This window comes from Arvicola amphibius, chromosome 5 (genome assembly GCF_903992535.2).
Source record: "Arvicola amphibius chromosome 5, mArvAmp1.2, whole genome shotgun sequence".
In the NCBI taxonomy this organism is placed as follows: domain Eukaryota; kingdom Metazoa; phylum Chordata; class Mammalia; order Rodentia; family Cricetidae; genus Arvicola; species Arvicola amphibius.
Window position 1 is genome coordinate 118846400 of NC_052051.1, and position 17836 is coordinate 118864235.

Below are 17836 nucleotides of genomic sequence, written 5' to 3' on the forward strand. Positions count from 1 at the left end.
CTGTACTGTCTTATAACAATAGCAGAGAACTCTCTTATAAATTCTGTTTCCTGTTCTATGATCCTGTGGTAGACAGTGTTCTCGAAGCCCTGGGTTTGACTTGCCTGAACCCATCTCTGATGAAACACTAAGTTTGGTATTCACTGATGGGAAGCAGCAAATGGGAAAGGACTCTGTGGGGGAAGGCCCACTAACACACCAACACCCTTCAGATGAGCTGAGAGGCAGAGCGGGCCAGAGTCTTGTGCACAAGCCACCATCTTTGCTTTCTTCAGACAGAGTTTGTTGTATGGAAGTGCAGGCTTCCTTGGCAAAACTAGGTATCATTGCCAATTTGAGTCTGGGAAGCCTGGAGTGTGTTTGAGTGTGAAACAATAAAAACAGGATATTTTCATTTAACCATTGTCTCCACCGGGCCTGCTTTTTTCAGTCGTTGGTTGATCGCAGATTACATGTTGACACGGAGCATTTAATTTTCCCCCAAGAGGTCCAGCTCCTAGTAACTGCTCTGAGAATCCAAAAGTGATTTTGAGGAAACGATTAGAGGCAGGGACAATAAACACTGGCAAGGCTGACCACGACGAATTCACCTAAAAAAAAATAAAGAAAGTTCTGGTTGGGGTAACCATGTGGGCTCCAAAGGACTATGGGGCCTTGGGAAGGTCATTTGTATTTCTGTGGCTCAGGTCTCTCTTCTGAAGTGTTCATCAGGGAGGAGCACTAAGGGTTGAATAGCTCAAAATATTCAGAGTACTTTGAGCTTGTTAGCGTTGGGCCTTTGAGATGGTTCAGTCAGCATAAACACCTGCTGTGCAAGCCTAGTAAGTTAAGTTCCATCCCTGTAACCCATGATAAAAGGGGAAACTAACTCCCAAAAGTTGCCCTCTGACCTGCAAATATACTCCATGCATGGCACACGAATAAACATACAACATAATAAACAATGATAATATTAACACAGCATATTTTTTTTTGAAATCAGTGTTTTACCCCTTCAGAGTGTTTGCTACATCCACATACCAGCTATGCTAGTAACTTTCTTATTTTGAGTAATGGCAGTTCTCCTGGTTTATTCCTCCGAGTGCTGGGACAGCAGGTGTGAACTATCGTGTCTATTTAACTGACTCTATTTTCCTGCAGAATTTAATTTTCCTAGGAAACTTTACAGACCTCGAGAGATGGCCCAGCAGTTAAAAAAAAAAAAAAAGCATTGCTCTTACAGAGGACCCAGGTTCATGTCCCAGCACTCATATGGCAGCTCACAACTGTCTATAACTCCATTTCTTCTGGCCTCTATGGACATCAGGCATACAAACAGTACACAGACATACATGCAGGCAAAACACCCATGCCTCCGTGGACATCAGGCATACAAACAGTACACAGGCATACATGCAGGCAAAACACCCATATACATAAAATAATTTTCTTTTTAATTTTAAAAGAAAGTGTACATCTAGCTGAAGAAATGGCTCAGCAGTTAAGAAAATTTATGTCCCAACTATAAATAGAAATGAGTACAATTTACCACAAAGGTAGTCATTGTCTTGGGGTTTCTACTGCTATGAAGACACCATAACCACAGCAACTCTTATAAAGGAAAACATTCAATGGAGTGGCTTACAGTTTCAGAGGTGTAATCCATTGTCATCGTGGTGGGACATGGCAGCATGTAGGCAGACGTGGTGCTGGAGGAAGTTCTTACATCTTGACTCACAGGCAGCAGGAAGTGGTCCATCTCACTGGGCATGGCTTGAGCATATATGAGACCTCAAAGCCTGCCTCCACGGTGACGCACTTCCTCCAACCAAACCACACCTCCTAATAGTGCCACTCCCTTTGGGGGTCGTTTTCTTCCAAACCATCACAGTCATAAATTATCAAATTATCAATAGGGTATTTACATTCCTCCCCACCAGCACCACACCACACCACACCACACCACACCCCCTGCAAAAAAAGCCAGACACTTGTGGAATTAAAGGTACAAGCCTTTAATTCCAGTGCCTGGGGGGTAGAGGTAGGCAAATCTCTGAGTTCAAGAACAGCCTAGTCTACAGAGTGAGATCCAGGACAGCTAGGGGTATACAGAGAAACTCTGTCTTGAAAAACCAAGAGGAGAAAAAGTGTCGGGGGTGGGGGAGAAGAGAAGTATATTTACTGAGTCCTTAATTCTACTTGCTCAGCACAGTGCTACATGGCTTGACTTGTTATAACCTCATAGCCTTTAAGGTCAATGCTAACATTAGCCCCTTTATCCACGAGGAACTGAGACACAGGAGGTAAGGAAACTGCCCACAGATGTACAATCAGTTAATAGGCATTCAAGTTCTTCAGCTCTGTGCTGTTGGCCTGACAGAAGTAGATGGCATACTCAATTCACAAATGAGGTGGTTGCCACACTAGCCCCCTGGGGAAGGTATATAAATCGCCACAGACTTGGTGTCTTGGAACAATAGAAACTTATTCTGTCACATTTTTAGAGGGGGATATCTGAACACAGGATATTGGCAGGACCATGTTTCCTCCACACTTCTGGGGGTGGATTCTCCCTTGCCTCCTCCAGCTTCAGCGTCCCTAAGCAGTCCTTGACTGGTAGCAGCCTCCTTCCAGTCCTAACGTGAATTCACACGTGCGTCTCTACCCCTGCCTCTTCTCTAAAGGGCAACTATCATGCTGTTTTCGGGCCTACCCTACTGACCTAATCTTAATTTCATCACGTTTGCAAAGACTGTTTCCAGATAAGGTCTTCTTCACAGGTGCCAGGGCTTGGGCTGCAATATATCTTTTGTGGAGTGCAGGAGAAGCAGGAAACACAATCTAACCCATAATGCTCGCCCAGTTATGATTTTTGAGCCTGGAGCAAGGAGACTGCAAGCATTGAAGGAGAGTTCAAGATCAGCACCAATTCAGACTTTCTTCCTGTACAACTAAGACTGAAGGAGTTGGGCCAGCAGGAGGACGATGGCATACTGTTCCACAGACATCGGTGCTGAGTTAACCATGTCTGGCCCATCACTGATATTTTGGAGAAAGTGGGTTATACAATAAAGATACATGGGAATTTTTCCAGCCTCACAGGAAAAGATGGCATCAGAAACCAGGAGAAACGTCAACCTCCCGAAACCCAGGGGGAGGGGAGAATATGTCACTCACCTCTAGAAGGTACTGTGTATGGCTGGACCAAAATAACAAAGTCAGAAAATACTCAAAACCTCAGGAGAATCATAACACAGCAAAGACAATAGTGAATAAATCATTTATTCTATTCCAGTGAATACTATGGGGGAAAAAATTACCCTTCTAAGACAGGTTTGAGAGGAAGGTGTGGGAGAGCGAGCACAGGAGGAGGGCTATCAAACCAGGGTGTCCTTGGGTGCTTGGATTGCACAGATCTCATAGAGTTGGGAGGTTCTCATCTTGAGTTCTCGGGCCACCTGGCAGATGGAGAAAGGCCAGCAGCAATGCACCACCACCCAGTCTTCACAGAGTGTCCCCTAGGACAAGACCAAATTACACATGAACATTTCTGTTTCTCACAGAATATTTGTCCTGGAGTGGGGGGGGGGGTGCGGGGGTGACAACAGACTGCTATTGGATTGGGAGGGAACAGATGGGGCCCATAAGAAAATGGCAGCTTTTAAAGGTAAAATGGGAAGCCCCAGGTTAGAATGAGGTATACAGTTTTAATTAGGCATGTTAATTAGGTGAGCCAAAGGGGGGTTGACTGCTGGACTTCAAAACTTTGATAGCTGGACCTTGGTAGTCAGCCTCAGGAGGAGGAAGGGGCTAGCTTTAGGAATGTATTCTAATGGTTTAGCAAGGCGGAGGGAGTCAGGGAGAAGGGCAAGGCCTGTCAGAGCCGTATGCTCTAGAGGAGTAGCATCCCTTCAGGTAATAAACTAAAATGGTCCCAAATCCCCATAGTAAAAAGGGATGGGAAATAAAAAAGAAAATCCCCCCTCGCCTCCCTCAGAGCTGGTCCCCAGTCACCCAACTACCTGCCTAGAGACAATCATTGGTTAACAGTTACATGTCCAGGCAAACTGGATCAGTCTAAACATATACACATACAGTTCTTATACATGAGGAGTCACACAAGCCTGTGTCTTGTTTTGTTCACGTAAAAAGATCATCCCACAAAATACTTAGATACTGTGAGGGAGAGAATAAAGAGAGAGTCTGTCTGTCTGTGTCTCTGTATGTCTGTGTGTCCAACGTAGAAGATTCCCTTTGGAAGACCCTCTGTGTCTGTATGTGTTGCCACCCATCTCTCCCCACCCATTCATGACTTCAGTCTTGGCTCTACCGGAAGTTAAGGACCACAAGGAGCCTCCTAAGTAAATTCTACCTTCGACACATAGGCTACACTTCAAGTCAGACCTCACAAGGACTTCCTCCAAATTAGGTTTGATTCCATCTGCCATGTCTTGAGGGAATAAGAGACAAATGTGGTTTTATTTCTGTAGATGGGAGGGGATAGTGGCTACAATCGCCTAGTTCTATGCATCAAAGCACATCTCAGAGTGTGTAAGTTGGCCAATGATTTGACCAAACCTGATGAAGAAATTATGATTTCTTCTTGGAAATAGCCTTCAATATACTTTTCATTTAAGTGATAACTCCTAGTAAATAATGAAATCAGAACTTTCATTCCCCACTGTTTTTTATTAAATGTGAGATTTTTTAAGCATCTCTGTCTGTGTGTGTGTGTGTGTGTGTGTTTCTCTCTGTCTCCCTCTCTCTCTCTCTCTCTCTCTCTCTCTCTCTCCCAATCACTTTGGGGAATCATAGGTTTGAAAAGCATCCAAGTTCTCATAAAGATTTGGATTCATATATGCCTCAGTTGCCCTTACCTGTATTTTATGTCTCTCTCTGGTGCCAATTCTCAGCGCAAAGGTAGACCCTGGTAACAGTGGCCAACAAAGACACTCTCCATAATGCCTGGCAATGTCACACTCAAGACACATGGGACAAAAGAGACCACAGAAACCTGTCGATTGCACATAAAAGGAAACCAGCGTTCTCAGATATGCAGGGAACAACTTCACATTTTAAACAGATGCGCAACCCTGTGCCATCAATTCAACACTGTATTGTCTGCCTGTAACCAGGGACAAAGAATGAATAAACAATTCTCAAAACTCAGAGCTAGAAAATTGCCATTACCTAGCCAAAATTGTGTTCTTTTGTTAAATATTGCCAAAACTGAACCTGAAACAATTCTGTTAGCATTGATTATGATAACTTTTTTCCTTCCAAAAATGTTAAGTAATTTTTGAATCATAACTGATACTTACATTCTTCTATTCAATTTCATTACTTAACATGGCCCTATGATACTAGAAGATTCCTGAATAACAGATATTTCTTTCTATAAAAATGATAGAAAAACTGACTCCTATTCCTGTCAGGGTTTTATTCTATTTCTCAGCTCAGAGGTTATTCTGAATTTTGTCAGCTTCACAGAGCCATTGACATTCGTCCATTTTAATCTGTAAACTATTAGGCGACTGGACCCTTGAGTGTCAACTGGAAATGGTTTCCACTTAGTACTTCACCATTAACTCTTGATATGACTTGCTACACAGACTGAACGGACTAACATGGATTCTATTCCGAAGACATTTGAGGCCACAGAGCCTTTGGAGAACAAAATGGCTGTTACGAACTTGCTCCAGAAGGGAAGAAAAAGCACATGCCCATGGGCAGGCAAATTGTTCACTCCCTTCCACGGAGCTCATAGAGACACAGAAAACTATTTACGAGCCGCAAGAGCTCCTGACACGTAGTTAAGATGTCACATCATCTAAAACTGCAAAAAGATGACAATCCTGATGATTTCAAATAATTAGGACTATGAACCAACAAAAATGCCATGATACCAGTCTTTGGAAACACACTGTCTTAGTTAGGGTTGTCATTACTGGGATAAAACACCATAACCAGGGGGCTGGAGAGATGGCTCAGAGGTTAAGAGCATTGCCTGCTCTTCCAAAGGTCCTGAGTTCAATTCCCAGCAACCATATGGTGGCTCATAACCATCTCTAATGGGGTCTGGTGCCCTCTTCTGGCCTGCGGGCATACACACAGACAGAATATTGTATACATAATAAATAAATAAATATAAAAAAAAAACACCATAACCAAAGCAATTTGGGAAGGGAAGGAAAGGGTTTATTTGGCTTATGTTTTTAAGTGTTCATCACTGAAGGAAGTCAGGATAGGAACTCAAATGGGGCAGGGACCTGGAGGCAGAAGCTGAAGCAGAGGCCATGTAGGGATGCTTCTTACTGGCTTACTCCTCATGGATTGCTTAGTCTGATTTCTTATAGAACCCAGGACCACCAGCCCAGGGATGGCACCACCCACAATCACCAATCACTGATTAAGCAAATGCCCTACAGGCCTGCCTACAGCCCAATCATGTGGAGGTATTTTCTTAATTGAGGTTCCCTCCTCTCACATGATTTTAGCTCATGTCAAGTTGACATAAAAATATGCAGTATACATGCTAAACATTTTAATCAAGAGTAGTTTTATGTATGAAAATGCACAAACCTTAAGTGTTCACTTTGGGTGACATTAATAATTGTATTCACATACATAGCAGGAAATCACACCCTTACCACCCGTACTTCTGAGGGAAATACAGTCATGACTTCTATCCCCATAAATAAATTTTGCCCCTTCTCAGCCCTCATCTCAAGGGAATCACATTTACTTCTATAACCGTTTTGTTTTTGTTCAATATCATGAGATTTTTTTTTTAGGTTTACTCATATTATTATGTAATTTATAGGTAGTACTGTTGAATTGTATGAGTAGTCTACGAACTGTTTGTTCTCTCACTAATCAATATTTTATTGCTCCATTTTTGATATTAATACCACTATGCATACTCACACATATGCACAGTCTTTCTACGGACATACCTCCAATTCAGTGTGTAGACCTATGACTTTATTTTATTTGAGTAGTTTCCTGAAAGTGGAACTTCTAGGTCATATGTTTAATTCTACAAATATAAAGAAACAGTTCTCCAAAGAGTCTGTACCATTCCATACCCCCTCTGACAACATTCAAGACTTCTAATGATTTGACATCATGGCCAGCATTTGCTATTGTCAGAAGTTTTGTTTTAGCCATTGTAGCTTGTATGAAGTGTTAGTCACCACAGCTTCTTATGCACCAGAAACAAAGGTGTGGTAGGTACCTTGTAGCTGAAAGCAAACTAAGTAAGCCTCAAGTAATTCTGAGATATTTTAATCTGAATCAAAAAAAAAAAAACCAATCCTGACTGGGGCTACGGCCCCATGGTCGTGTATTTGCCTAGAATGCCCAAGGATCAGTCCCCAGTGCTAAAAAATAATTCCCGTGCAGAAAAGGAGACTCTGCCCAACACTGACAACTAGTCTGAACAATTTGGAAAGCAGTATAAGGCCTAGCAAATTTGCAACAAGCAGAGGGTTCCCAGCATCTGCAACCTTGAATTAGAGCAATTTGAAATCAATGGCACGGTCTGTGAAGATTATGAAAGACGGTAAATTCCCACGAACAAAGCAATTAATAAAAATTTGCCTAATTATAAAGCTGGCAAATTAAGCAACTGATCAATCCTGTTTATTCATCTCTGAACTGTACCACACCCTGTAAAGACATTGATTGTGCCTTCGCATTTTTGCTGTTCCACGTTAGAACTCACTTGCTTGGTTTTTTTTTTTTTTTTTGGTTGGTTGGTTGATTTTTAATCTGTCTGTCAGATAACCATGCTATATAACTGTGCTTTTTAGATACTTGTCTTACTTTTCTACTAAGGTGACAAAACACCATGATCATAGCCACTTCTAGAAGAAAGCATTTAATTAGGGGCTCGTGGTTCCAGATAGTTAGAGTTCATGCCCATCTTGGTGGGGAGCAATGACAGCGGTCAGGCAGACATGGTGCCAGGGTAGCATCTGAGAGATTATTTCTGATCCACAGCAAGAGGCAGAGAAAGAGATAATTGGGAATGAAACCTCAAAGTCCACCTCTCAAAAAAAAAAAAAAAAAAAAAAAAAAAAAAAAAAAAAAACCCAAAACAGTGATGCTTTCTCCAACAAGGCTATACCCCCTAGTCCTTCCCAAACAATTCCACCATCTGGGGACCAAGTATTAAAACATACAAGCCTATGGGAAATGTTCTCATTCAAATCACAATACTTAAATTCAATCACTTTGAACTAGAAGACAGCTGTGGTTTTTTAAAAAATGTCTATACAGAAGCCTATATAGAAATGTTATTTCACAATAGCTCATATTTATAGAGTTCACTGTGTGCCAAGCTCTTCCTGAAAACATTTAACACGTGTTAGCTCATTTAATCTCTGAAATAATCATATAAACTAGGCACTTTATTATTTGGTTGGTTTTTTTTTTTTTTTTGAGACAGGGTTTCTCTGTGTATTGCTGGCTGTCGTGGAACTCACTCTGTAGACCAGGCTGGCTTCAAACTCAGAGATCCACCTGCCTCTGCCTCCCACGTACACTGCCACCATTCAGGCCCGCATGATAGCCTGCCTTATAACCACAGTACTTGTGGGATTAAGACAGTAGAAACATGAGTTCGAGGACAGCCTAGGATACACAGGGAATTTTAGAACAGCCTGTGCTTGCTTGCTAAGACCCTATCTCAGAAAATCAACTGATGAATAAAATAGGCCTTCTTACTAGCCCCATTTTATAATTAGTTCACCTAATCTCCAGAAGTAATTATCCCTAAGTTTATAATATTATTAGTGAAGGACAGAGACCAGATTTGAACTCTAGGAGACTGAACCCAGAGTCCTAGTATATGTTCATATGTTCTCATGTTTTACATTTCTATCCCATCGTAATTAATGTAAAAGAGTTTATGTAGTCCAGGACAGTATGCCCATTATATTTATCCCTGTGGGGTGACCTGAACTCTGTGACTCTTTTCAGAAGGACCCTCTGAGTCAAATGTCACTGCTGTGCATGGTGAGGGGTATGGCTGGAGACGAGAACACTTAAACTAGACCCCAAGAAGGGATGCACAAGAATAGAAGTCTGGGATCCTTTTCCCAGGGGTAGGCTTTGCCGTGATATCGGAGACAAGGGTAAACACGTAGAATATAGGAGGCACTCTTATAAATATATATAAAGGAAAACAGAAGAGAAGATAATGGCACAGGCCATCACTGGGTAGCTTGCTAAAAAGGAAATACCAATGGCCAACAATAATGTCATTATAAAGGTATATTAATACTATCAGAAGTCACTTGCTACTCACAAGAATGCCCCATTTTTGGGACTGATGGAACAGGGGACCAAACCGGACTCTCTGAATGTGGCTGATGGTGGAGGAGGATTGAGAAACCAAAGACAACGGCGATGAGCTTGAACTCTACAGCATGGAAGGGCTCACTGTGAGCCTTGTCAGCTTGGTTGCTCACCTTCCTGGACTTAGGGGGAGTGGGGAGGACCTTGGACTTAACATAGTGAAGGGAACCCTGATGGCTCTTTGGCTTGGAGAGGGAGGGAGTGGGGGTATGGGTGGAAGGGAGGGGAGGGAAGGGGGAGGAGTAGGGGAGGAGATGGAAATTTTTAATAAAAAAATGAGAAAAAAAAGAATGCCCCATTTTTAATATATGTTTGGGGACATAAAAGTACCAATACATGGATGTGGAAACTGGCCTAACTACATTAGATGAAAACTTTGCTCAATCTTTTAAGACTTAAAAAACACTCTAGGAATGAATAATCTCACTTATCAGCGCCTAGAGTAACATTTATGCAACTACACAGAAGGACACCTGTAAGGATAATCACTGCAGCGTGTCTGCTTCACAACGTTTACAAATGCAAATGCATGTCAGTAGGCTGAAGAACAGATAAAGCATGGCGTGTAAGCACTAAGAATGCGGGAAACGAACTGCAGAGGTGGCTTGGTGATTAAGAATGCTTGCTGGGCGGTCATGAGGACCTGAGTTTGGATCCCAGCAAACACAACACAAGCCAGGACTGTGGGAGACAGAGACAGGAGGAGTGGTGGGTTCAATGACAGGCCCAGTCTCAAAGGAGCATAAAATGGAGCGTAATAGAGAAGGATATCAGATGCCTTCTTCTGGCCTCTGCATGTACCCACACCTGCATATACATCACACACACATGCACATACGCACACATACACATGCACGTGCACACACACACATGCATGTGCATGCACACACACACACACACACACACACACACACACTTTTCTAAAAGAATATGATAAAAGTTCAATTAAGTACCAACATAGCGAAGTCTCTAAGGCTGATTTGAATTTTAAAATATCAAATTGCATAAGGGGCACAGCTTAATACCATTTATGCTTTGCTTAACGAGTTACAAAGCAATAGCATATATTGCTAACAGATTTACACAGGAAATATAGAGAAAATACCTGGAAGGAAATGTTCCCAAGTGATTTTTTTGTTGTTGCTCTTGTTTGCAACCCTAAATGGTATTTACAAAGAGACAAGGATCCTTTTTCTGCAACCCCTCATTTTACAAGGTGAAAGTACCGACATGTTATCAGCACATATTTTCTTCTTTTACAGAGCTCACGGTCAATAGGGATGCGTGGTACACACTCAGCCTTTTCCTTTACTTCCACAGCCCACCTAAACTGAGGCCTATTCTCCACCCTCCTATGTAGAATGCCATCCTTCTCCCTTACTGGCGAGTCAAAACAAAGACAAGAACAAAAGACAAGAAGCGGTGGTGTGGAGGTCCAGAGAACAGAAGGAAGGAAGGCGAGTGGGAATTGAGCATAGCACATTTCAGGTCGCTTGCTGCAAGGGAGCTAAACCTTCCAATAATAAGATACTTTAGCGAGGAACGGAGCACATGCATGCGCCGCCAGTGGGACTGTGAGACACTCATGCGCCGCCAGTGGGCGTGTGAATTAACTCACCTTCCAGAAAGAAAGCCACTTGGCGACATCTACCATAATTTAAAGAGGCACGTTCTGTTTGGTCAGCAAGTTTACTCATTAGCAGTTACCCAAGGCAGATATCCTCACGCTATGCAAAGCTGACATCTGAACAAACAGGGTTGCATAGCACTGGTTTGAGTAAACCCCGTAAAGGTCCAGCAACCGGAGTTTCTGCATAAACAAACTGGGATGCAAGGGGATTCATGAGGCAATTTAAGAAATTAGCTCCAGATGTGCTTATGTGGCATGATCACCTACATGTGTGGTGAAATCAAAACAGAGGTGTCTAGTAATGTATATTTACAATTCTTCCACTTATGTAAACTGTGTACACGCATAAGTAAGGGATCTGGCGGTGGGTGGGGGAGCGTCAAAATATCGGCACCTACAGATACTGCTCTGTCCTTGGGCTGTCTTCCATATTTTTCTTTTTTATGACCATTAAATGGTAATTTTAAATCAGGACCCAATACTTGCTTCTCATGGGTTCTGGGATCCTGAGACATGGCCACTGAGATAAACAGTGACTCCGTGTGCCTTTGCTCTAAGCCAGAGGTCAGTCATGAAACTAGAACCTCTTGACAACTGAACCAGAGCCAGAAAAGATCTCAGTCAACAAAGGGCATTTCCTTTCAGATCATTCTTGTTACAAGAGCAATACATGGAGCGATTGAAGAGATAATTTTTGAAAAATGAAATGTATTTGTTAGCCTGCCATCTGGAGATATCTGCTGTAAATAATAGTACTATATCCTCCTATGCTTTTTTCCTAAATGTTTTCACCTCCTCCAGATGGAATTTAATGAACACAGTTTTGCACTCACTCGGCTTCTTAATCCCAAAACCATATGCAAGACAGGTGTGGTACCATGCACCTTGAGTCCCAGCGTTCAGGAGGCAGAAGCAGGTGGAACTCGATGAGTTCCAGACCAGCCAGGGAAACAGTGAGATCCTGTCTCAAAAAAATAAATTAACAAAAATGAAACTGTACACAAAAGATCTTTTTACTGACTGTTACTCTACTATATGACTCTTCATAGCTGTATAATAACCCAGTGGATGGATGCAATACATATGCTGTTCCAAGTTTTGCCCACTAACCAGGGCTGCAGTGTTGATGTGCCTGTTAAATTTTGTGCATAATTTACTTTCTCAGATTAAGCTCCTACTAAGAAATGTAGTTATCAGGGGAAACGCTAGTGTAACCCTTGCTGATCTCTACCAGTTCATACTATCACTTCTAGTGACAAGGGAGGCTATTTTGTGTCTTTGCCAACCATGGATTCTGTCATTTAAATAAAAAAATATTTGAAAATACCATTTATCCTATGAATGGGTCTACACTGTTGAAAAGCATAACTTTTTTTTCCCAACTAAGGAACAGCCTTGAGACACTAGACTAGTCCAGTTATTCTGAAATCATTTACTTTCTGACCTTGTGCTGGGGTGGCTTTTCCACTTACTGATACCTCATGGGAGAAAATGGTAAGGAGGAACTTGAGTGAAAAGGAAGCCCGTACAGATTTTCCTGTCTCTGCAGACGCTGAAGAGGCCGGTGCTCCAGTCCCCACCAGTCTGGACGATGGTCGTGACTGTGGTCCTGCTGCTGGCTCCACGGATAGGCTGCTTCACCACAGTTCGAGCTGGTACTTGGCTCCTGGCGAGTCAAGGATGATGGTTAACTTGTTAACCAAGATGCTGAAGAATGATAACCATTGATCAAAACAGAACAATAAAGAAGAGATCAGAGACCCGTGGAGCCAAGAGGCTGAGTCATACATAATCCAGGCTGACTCCATCATCTCCCTCTTTCAGCATGCCTCCTCTGACTTTATAATGTTTTGTCCCATTAAGGACCAATCTCTTACTCAAGTTCAATGTCCAATCTATCACCTAGTGTTTGCCAGGGTTTCATAATAGCTAACTTTACAAACTTGAAACAAAGAGACATCCAGTCAGATCCCAGCATGTCCCTCCATGGTGACATGACCTCAGCTAAGTGGTTTGTGCTCCCTACCTCCTGTCAGTTCAGATGGGAAAACGATCTCACGGGGCTTATTGTATTAACTGAAAGACATATAACTCGTTTACTGTCACCCAATGGTGTGCCACAGGTGAAGTAAGCTATAACCCACGAGCGGTGAGCATCTGCTCAAGAAAGAATGATGGGGGGACTGAGAGAGCAGCTAGGAACCTGGGCTCAGCTACTGGGGTCGACATGTGGATGGCCCCAGTGCAGAACATCCCACACATCCTTCTTGGAATTAATTTTTCCTGAAAGGAATGGATAGTTCCACTTTCTGTAATTCTAAATTAGGAAACAATTGCTTAAGGGACTGGGATGTAACGGTGAAGTGAGGGGAAAAGCTCCGTCCTCTTTCTGAGGTAAAAAGTTCTGTCTGAATTTCCGTCATGGAAATGGCAAGAGTCATTTCCATAGATGAAGGTAAGCTGCTTCAAGGTTCGTGGGAAAGCTGGGTCAACTTGGAGTCAGTGGGGCCTATCATGAGTCTGAGCCTGCACTGTGTTGTCATTACCTTGTGGTATGCCTCTCCTGCAGCAAACCTCATGAGCTGTCTGCACCTGATCTCTGAGGTGCTGTAGAAAATTAAGGAAGGAAGCTGCCTCACATTCGCAATAAAATAAACAAGACGCAACACCAATTCCCCAGGAGCCATTGTTGCAGTAGGTCACGGGGTTCTAGATGCCCTAGGAGTCAAAGTGAAACTTGGCTGAGCAATCGCAAGAGTGCATTGCTCTGGGGGCAAACAGCTGGAGAGCTCCTTTCAGATCTGATTTGGAGCAATCAAATCAGTGAGATGTTATGGTATGGGGATATGTCTTCTCCACCACACCAACACTCCCTGCTATTGTTGTGTTGAAGGTTCCCAGCTGGTGGTATGATTTGGGGAGGTTCTGGAACCTTTAGGTGAAAAGGCCCACTTGGAAAAAGTACTTCACTGGGATCTTTGAAGGTTTTGCCTTGTGAAGGGACAAGTCACACCTTTGAAGGGAGCCTTTAAAGGGGCAAGAGAACAGCCTCTTCCTCCCTGCCTGCTTCCTGTCTACCCTAAGGTATACACCACCTTCCTTCATATATTCCTACCACTACAATCATCTCAACACAGACCCATAATCAATGGGGCTAAGGAATATGAACTGAAATCTCTGAAATCATTAAGCCAAATTATTAAATTAATTATTAAATTAATAAGCCAAAACACATCATTCTTTCTATTCAGGTGTTTATATCATGCATTCTGTCACAGGGACAAGAAAATTAATCACTTGCCCAAGCATTACCAAGCAGGACAACTTGCTGAGACAAGTTCCAAAGCCCTGCCCCAGACCAACTGCACGGGTCTCCAAAGAAGTCTAGAAGTCACGACCATAACAGGTTTCCAGGTAGCTCTTAAGCAAGAAGTCTGTTGCCACCTGACACCTCATGCAGTGGATCTGAAAGCCACTGGTGACTGCAACAGCTCCCAAGTCTTCACCTGCTAGGCGGTATCCGTGGAACAGGAATGGCAAGGGACACAGAACAGGTAGTAGGCAAGAAGAGAGGATACCTGAAACACACCTACTCCAAAGACCCAGTGAATCATCAAGATCTTAAACAAAGATCTTAAAAAAAGATGTTCCACAAGAGCTCAGAAGGGACCTAGAGGCCGGCCTGGAGCTACTGGGTCCCCAGAGCAGGGCTTGTCCTTTTATCTGGTAGGCATTACAGATAATACTTAGGGTCTAATTAGCAATTTAAGACCCTATATGCCCTTAAGACTTGGAAAAATGTGTAAAACATAAAGTTAATGCTAAGTCAAACATTGGAAGTTAGCATTATGCCCATTCCATTGCCAAATAGAACTCAACGAATTTTGTTGTTGCTTGGAGTATTTTGTTGTTTGATTTTGAGACAAGGTCTGTGTAGTCCTGGCTGGCCTGGAACTCACAAGAGATGAAGCTGCCTCTGCCTACTGAGTGCTGAGTTAAAGGCTTATGTCACCACACTCAGTCCCACTCGCAAATAATTTGATTGTATTTGAAAATGTTTAAGGTTTTCCTGTTTCTCAAAAAATGCCCAGAGGCATAGCTGCTGAAAAGCAGCAGCCAATGGCTCATTATGAGAGAGCAAGAAAGTACCCTGTGAGCCAGTAGAGGCCTCACCGAACCCAACTGCACACCTCTAGTCCCAGACTTCCAACCTCCAGAACTGAGGGAAGTAGTCATTACTGACTCCAGCCGGCCACCCATGAACATTTGAAACTGGTCCTAAAGAAGCTGCTTTCATACTGGCCCTGTTTCATCTCCCTCCATGTGTGCTCCTTGTTGCCAGGGGCACAGGCTGTTGTGCCTCTTTGTATGCCCAGCATCCAGCACGCTGCCCTGAAACAGAGTGAGTACTCGATAAATATTTGCTGATTGGATCAAATAGATTCACTGTCTCTCCTATTGTACTCAAGTCTTTCTTCAATCTGGCTCCTCTGGGCTAAATTATGCAACTTGAACTTCATTTCAATTCTGTAGCATAACTCTCAGGTGTGGACTGATGAAATAAAAGCAGAGGACAGCCTAAAAGCTTTCTGCATCTCTCTGCACAATCCAAGGCATTTCCTTCTCGGCATGGTGCCTACCAGTGAGGGCTTCCATCATTATGCTAAGAGCTTCAATCATCTCAGATTTTAGTGGAGGGATTTCTGAGGGCTGAGCACCTGGAAAGATTTTTTTTCCTAAAATGAACCATTTACAGTCTGCAGCCCTAGACAAGAGATTTTTGCTTCTATCTTAAAATTATGTGCATAACACCTTTTTATCACAGCAAGGAGGCCAGTCTTCTATCTACTCCAAATCAAGTAACTCAGAAGGTAACTTTTACTTGTTGGAAAAAATTATGTGTGTGTGTGTGTGTGTGTGTGTGTGTGTGTGTTTGCCTAATTTTGAACTCAATAAGAACTCTATTCTAATACTCTGAAGCTTTGGTGGTTTTATTAAGATGTTTAGATTTATAGATGCAAAGATGTTTCAGTTCAAGCTTAACGTTGCTCATCTGTCATGATTCAAAAAGTAACGCCAGCCCTTCCCTAGGCACTGCCTATGTGCCAGGCATTTGGTAGTCCCACTAAAAATAGAAAGGTGGTGAGGTGTGACAATGTACAGTGGTAATCCCGGTACCCGGGCAAACAAGGCAAGAGAGGTTGAGAGCAACCAAGCCTGCATAGCAAAATCCTATCAAAGGAGAGGGAGAATTAGAGAGAGAGAGTCAAAGCAAGACCAAGGGCAGGGTGGCTTATTTTAATCTGGGGCTGCTACACATGAGATGAAAGTAGTCACTGTAACTTCTTGGGCAACTTGTCGTGCTTATGCCACCACGAAGAACAGGAACAAGCTTGGGCATGATGGATACAACTGATGCCCACAGAATTGGGCCAAATCAGAGACAGTGCCCATTCATAAGCAAAAAGAACAAATTGGTGCACACTGAATTTCAAATCCAGCTCAGCTACATCCTAGCTCTTCAAGCTTAGGAAAGACCCCATCACTGCCCTCAGCTCTGGCCTCATCTTCCTCCTCCAACTGTGTTTTAAGTACTCTAGCTCTTGGCTGCTGTGAGCATTCAACAATATCATGTACTTGGTGCATGGGAGGCACGTAACTGACGGCAGCTAGTGATAGCATGACCTCAGCATCCAGGGGGCTTTCTTTGCTTTTCTGAGGAACAAAGAAGGCAGAGAAATCTGGGTCAGTGTTTTTAAGCCGATACACGTGCTACCCAAATACCTTGAAATAGTCAAGATGCTCAAGCATCCCAATTGACTAGGATAGAGAACTTTTGGTGCTAAAATCAAGATGGTCCTGAGAAAACCAAGAGAGGTGGTAACTCTGCTCATCAAAAGCAGAGGGAAGCTTTAGTGGGAAATGGGATGACAGCAGCCGTAGTCCCTTTGATCCTTCTACCTAGTGATGCTTCAGATTGGTAAAATACACTCTCTCTTCTGGCTTCACTCTCTTCTAATTCACTCGCCTAAGAAGCCAGGCACCCTCCCCACCAAAAGCTGACTGTCCCCATGTTGAATACACCAGTCTGGGCAGTTTCTGTTAATTCTTTAATCAAACACGCAGTGCTAAGAATTTATTATACTTTCCACTCAGGCCCCCTTGTTTACTCCAAATTCTTAACTGAAGTCAAATCTTTGAGATATTTATGTCAAAGGGGTGGATTTCACAGGCAGCGGCCAGAAATAAAGTTTCGCTTGGTCAGGACAGGATAATTTAAACTAAGAATGAAGGGATTTCGCCTTTTGGCTCGTCGGCCGTCAGTGAGGCAACATGGGTCACCAGCAGCTCTACTGGAGTCACCCGCGGAAGTTCGGCCAGGGATCCCGCTCCTGCCGCGTCTGCTCAAACCACCACGGTCTGATCCGCAAATACGGGCTGAACATGTGCCGCCAGTGTTTCCGGCAGTACGCGAAGGACATCGGCTTCATTAAGTTGGACTAAGCGACCTTGAATGGATTCTTCAAGACTCTACCCAGTGGAAAAGATCAATGCCAGTCTTTGTACATAAGAATAAAAAAAAAAGTGAAGATCTTCAAAAAAAAAAAAAAAGAATGAAGGGATTTCCTTTAACTCAAGTGGTCCTTCTTTCATAAGCCTAGCACAGCTGCCCCCTTCTCACGCACTCTTGGGGCTAGGTAACTCCCACTCTCCCAACAAAAGCCACTGTTCTTTCCCGGGCTCCTTTTACAAAGAGACTGGCTGGATGGTCCAACAGCAAAACCTGGGAGAAAAGTCACCTGACTTCCTACCTCAAGTTGGAAAGTAAATGCTCATCTTCAGACGATAAGAGGGAGAAGAGCG

General features: G+C 43.1%; 2 protein-coding genes across 2 annotated transcripts; one reads left to right on the forward strand and one right to left on the reverse strand.

Annotated features, from left to right (window-relative positions):
- Nucleotides 1-3290: 3290 nt before the first annotated feature.
- Plac8l1 (PLAC8 like 1) lies at nt 3291-12791 on the reverse strand. The gene is made up of 4 exons (XM_038331554.1): nt 12734-12791; nt 12502-12638; nt 4857-4993; nt 3291-3497 (listed from the first exon to the last, which is right to left on the reverse strand). The coding sequence occupies exons 1-4, from the start codon at nt 12781-12783 to the stop codon at nt 3357-3359; spliced, it is 465 nt and encodes a 154-aa protein (XP_038187482.1). The 5' UTR covers nt 12784-12791; the 3' UTR covers nt 3291-3356.
- A 4495-nt stretch (nt 12792-17286) lies between these two features.
- On the forward strand, nt 17287-17551 carry LOC119815426 (40S ribosomal protein S29-like). The gene has a single exon (XM_038331555.1). The coding sequence runs from the start codon at nt 17306-17308 to the stop codon at nt 17474-17476; it is 171 nt and encodes a 56-aa protein (XP_038187483.1). The 5' UTR covers nt 17287-17305; the 3' UTR covers nt 17477-17551.
- Nucleotides 17552-17836: the final 285 nt, after the last annotated feature.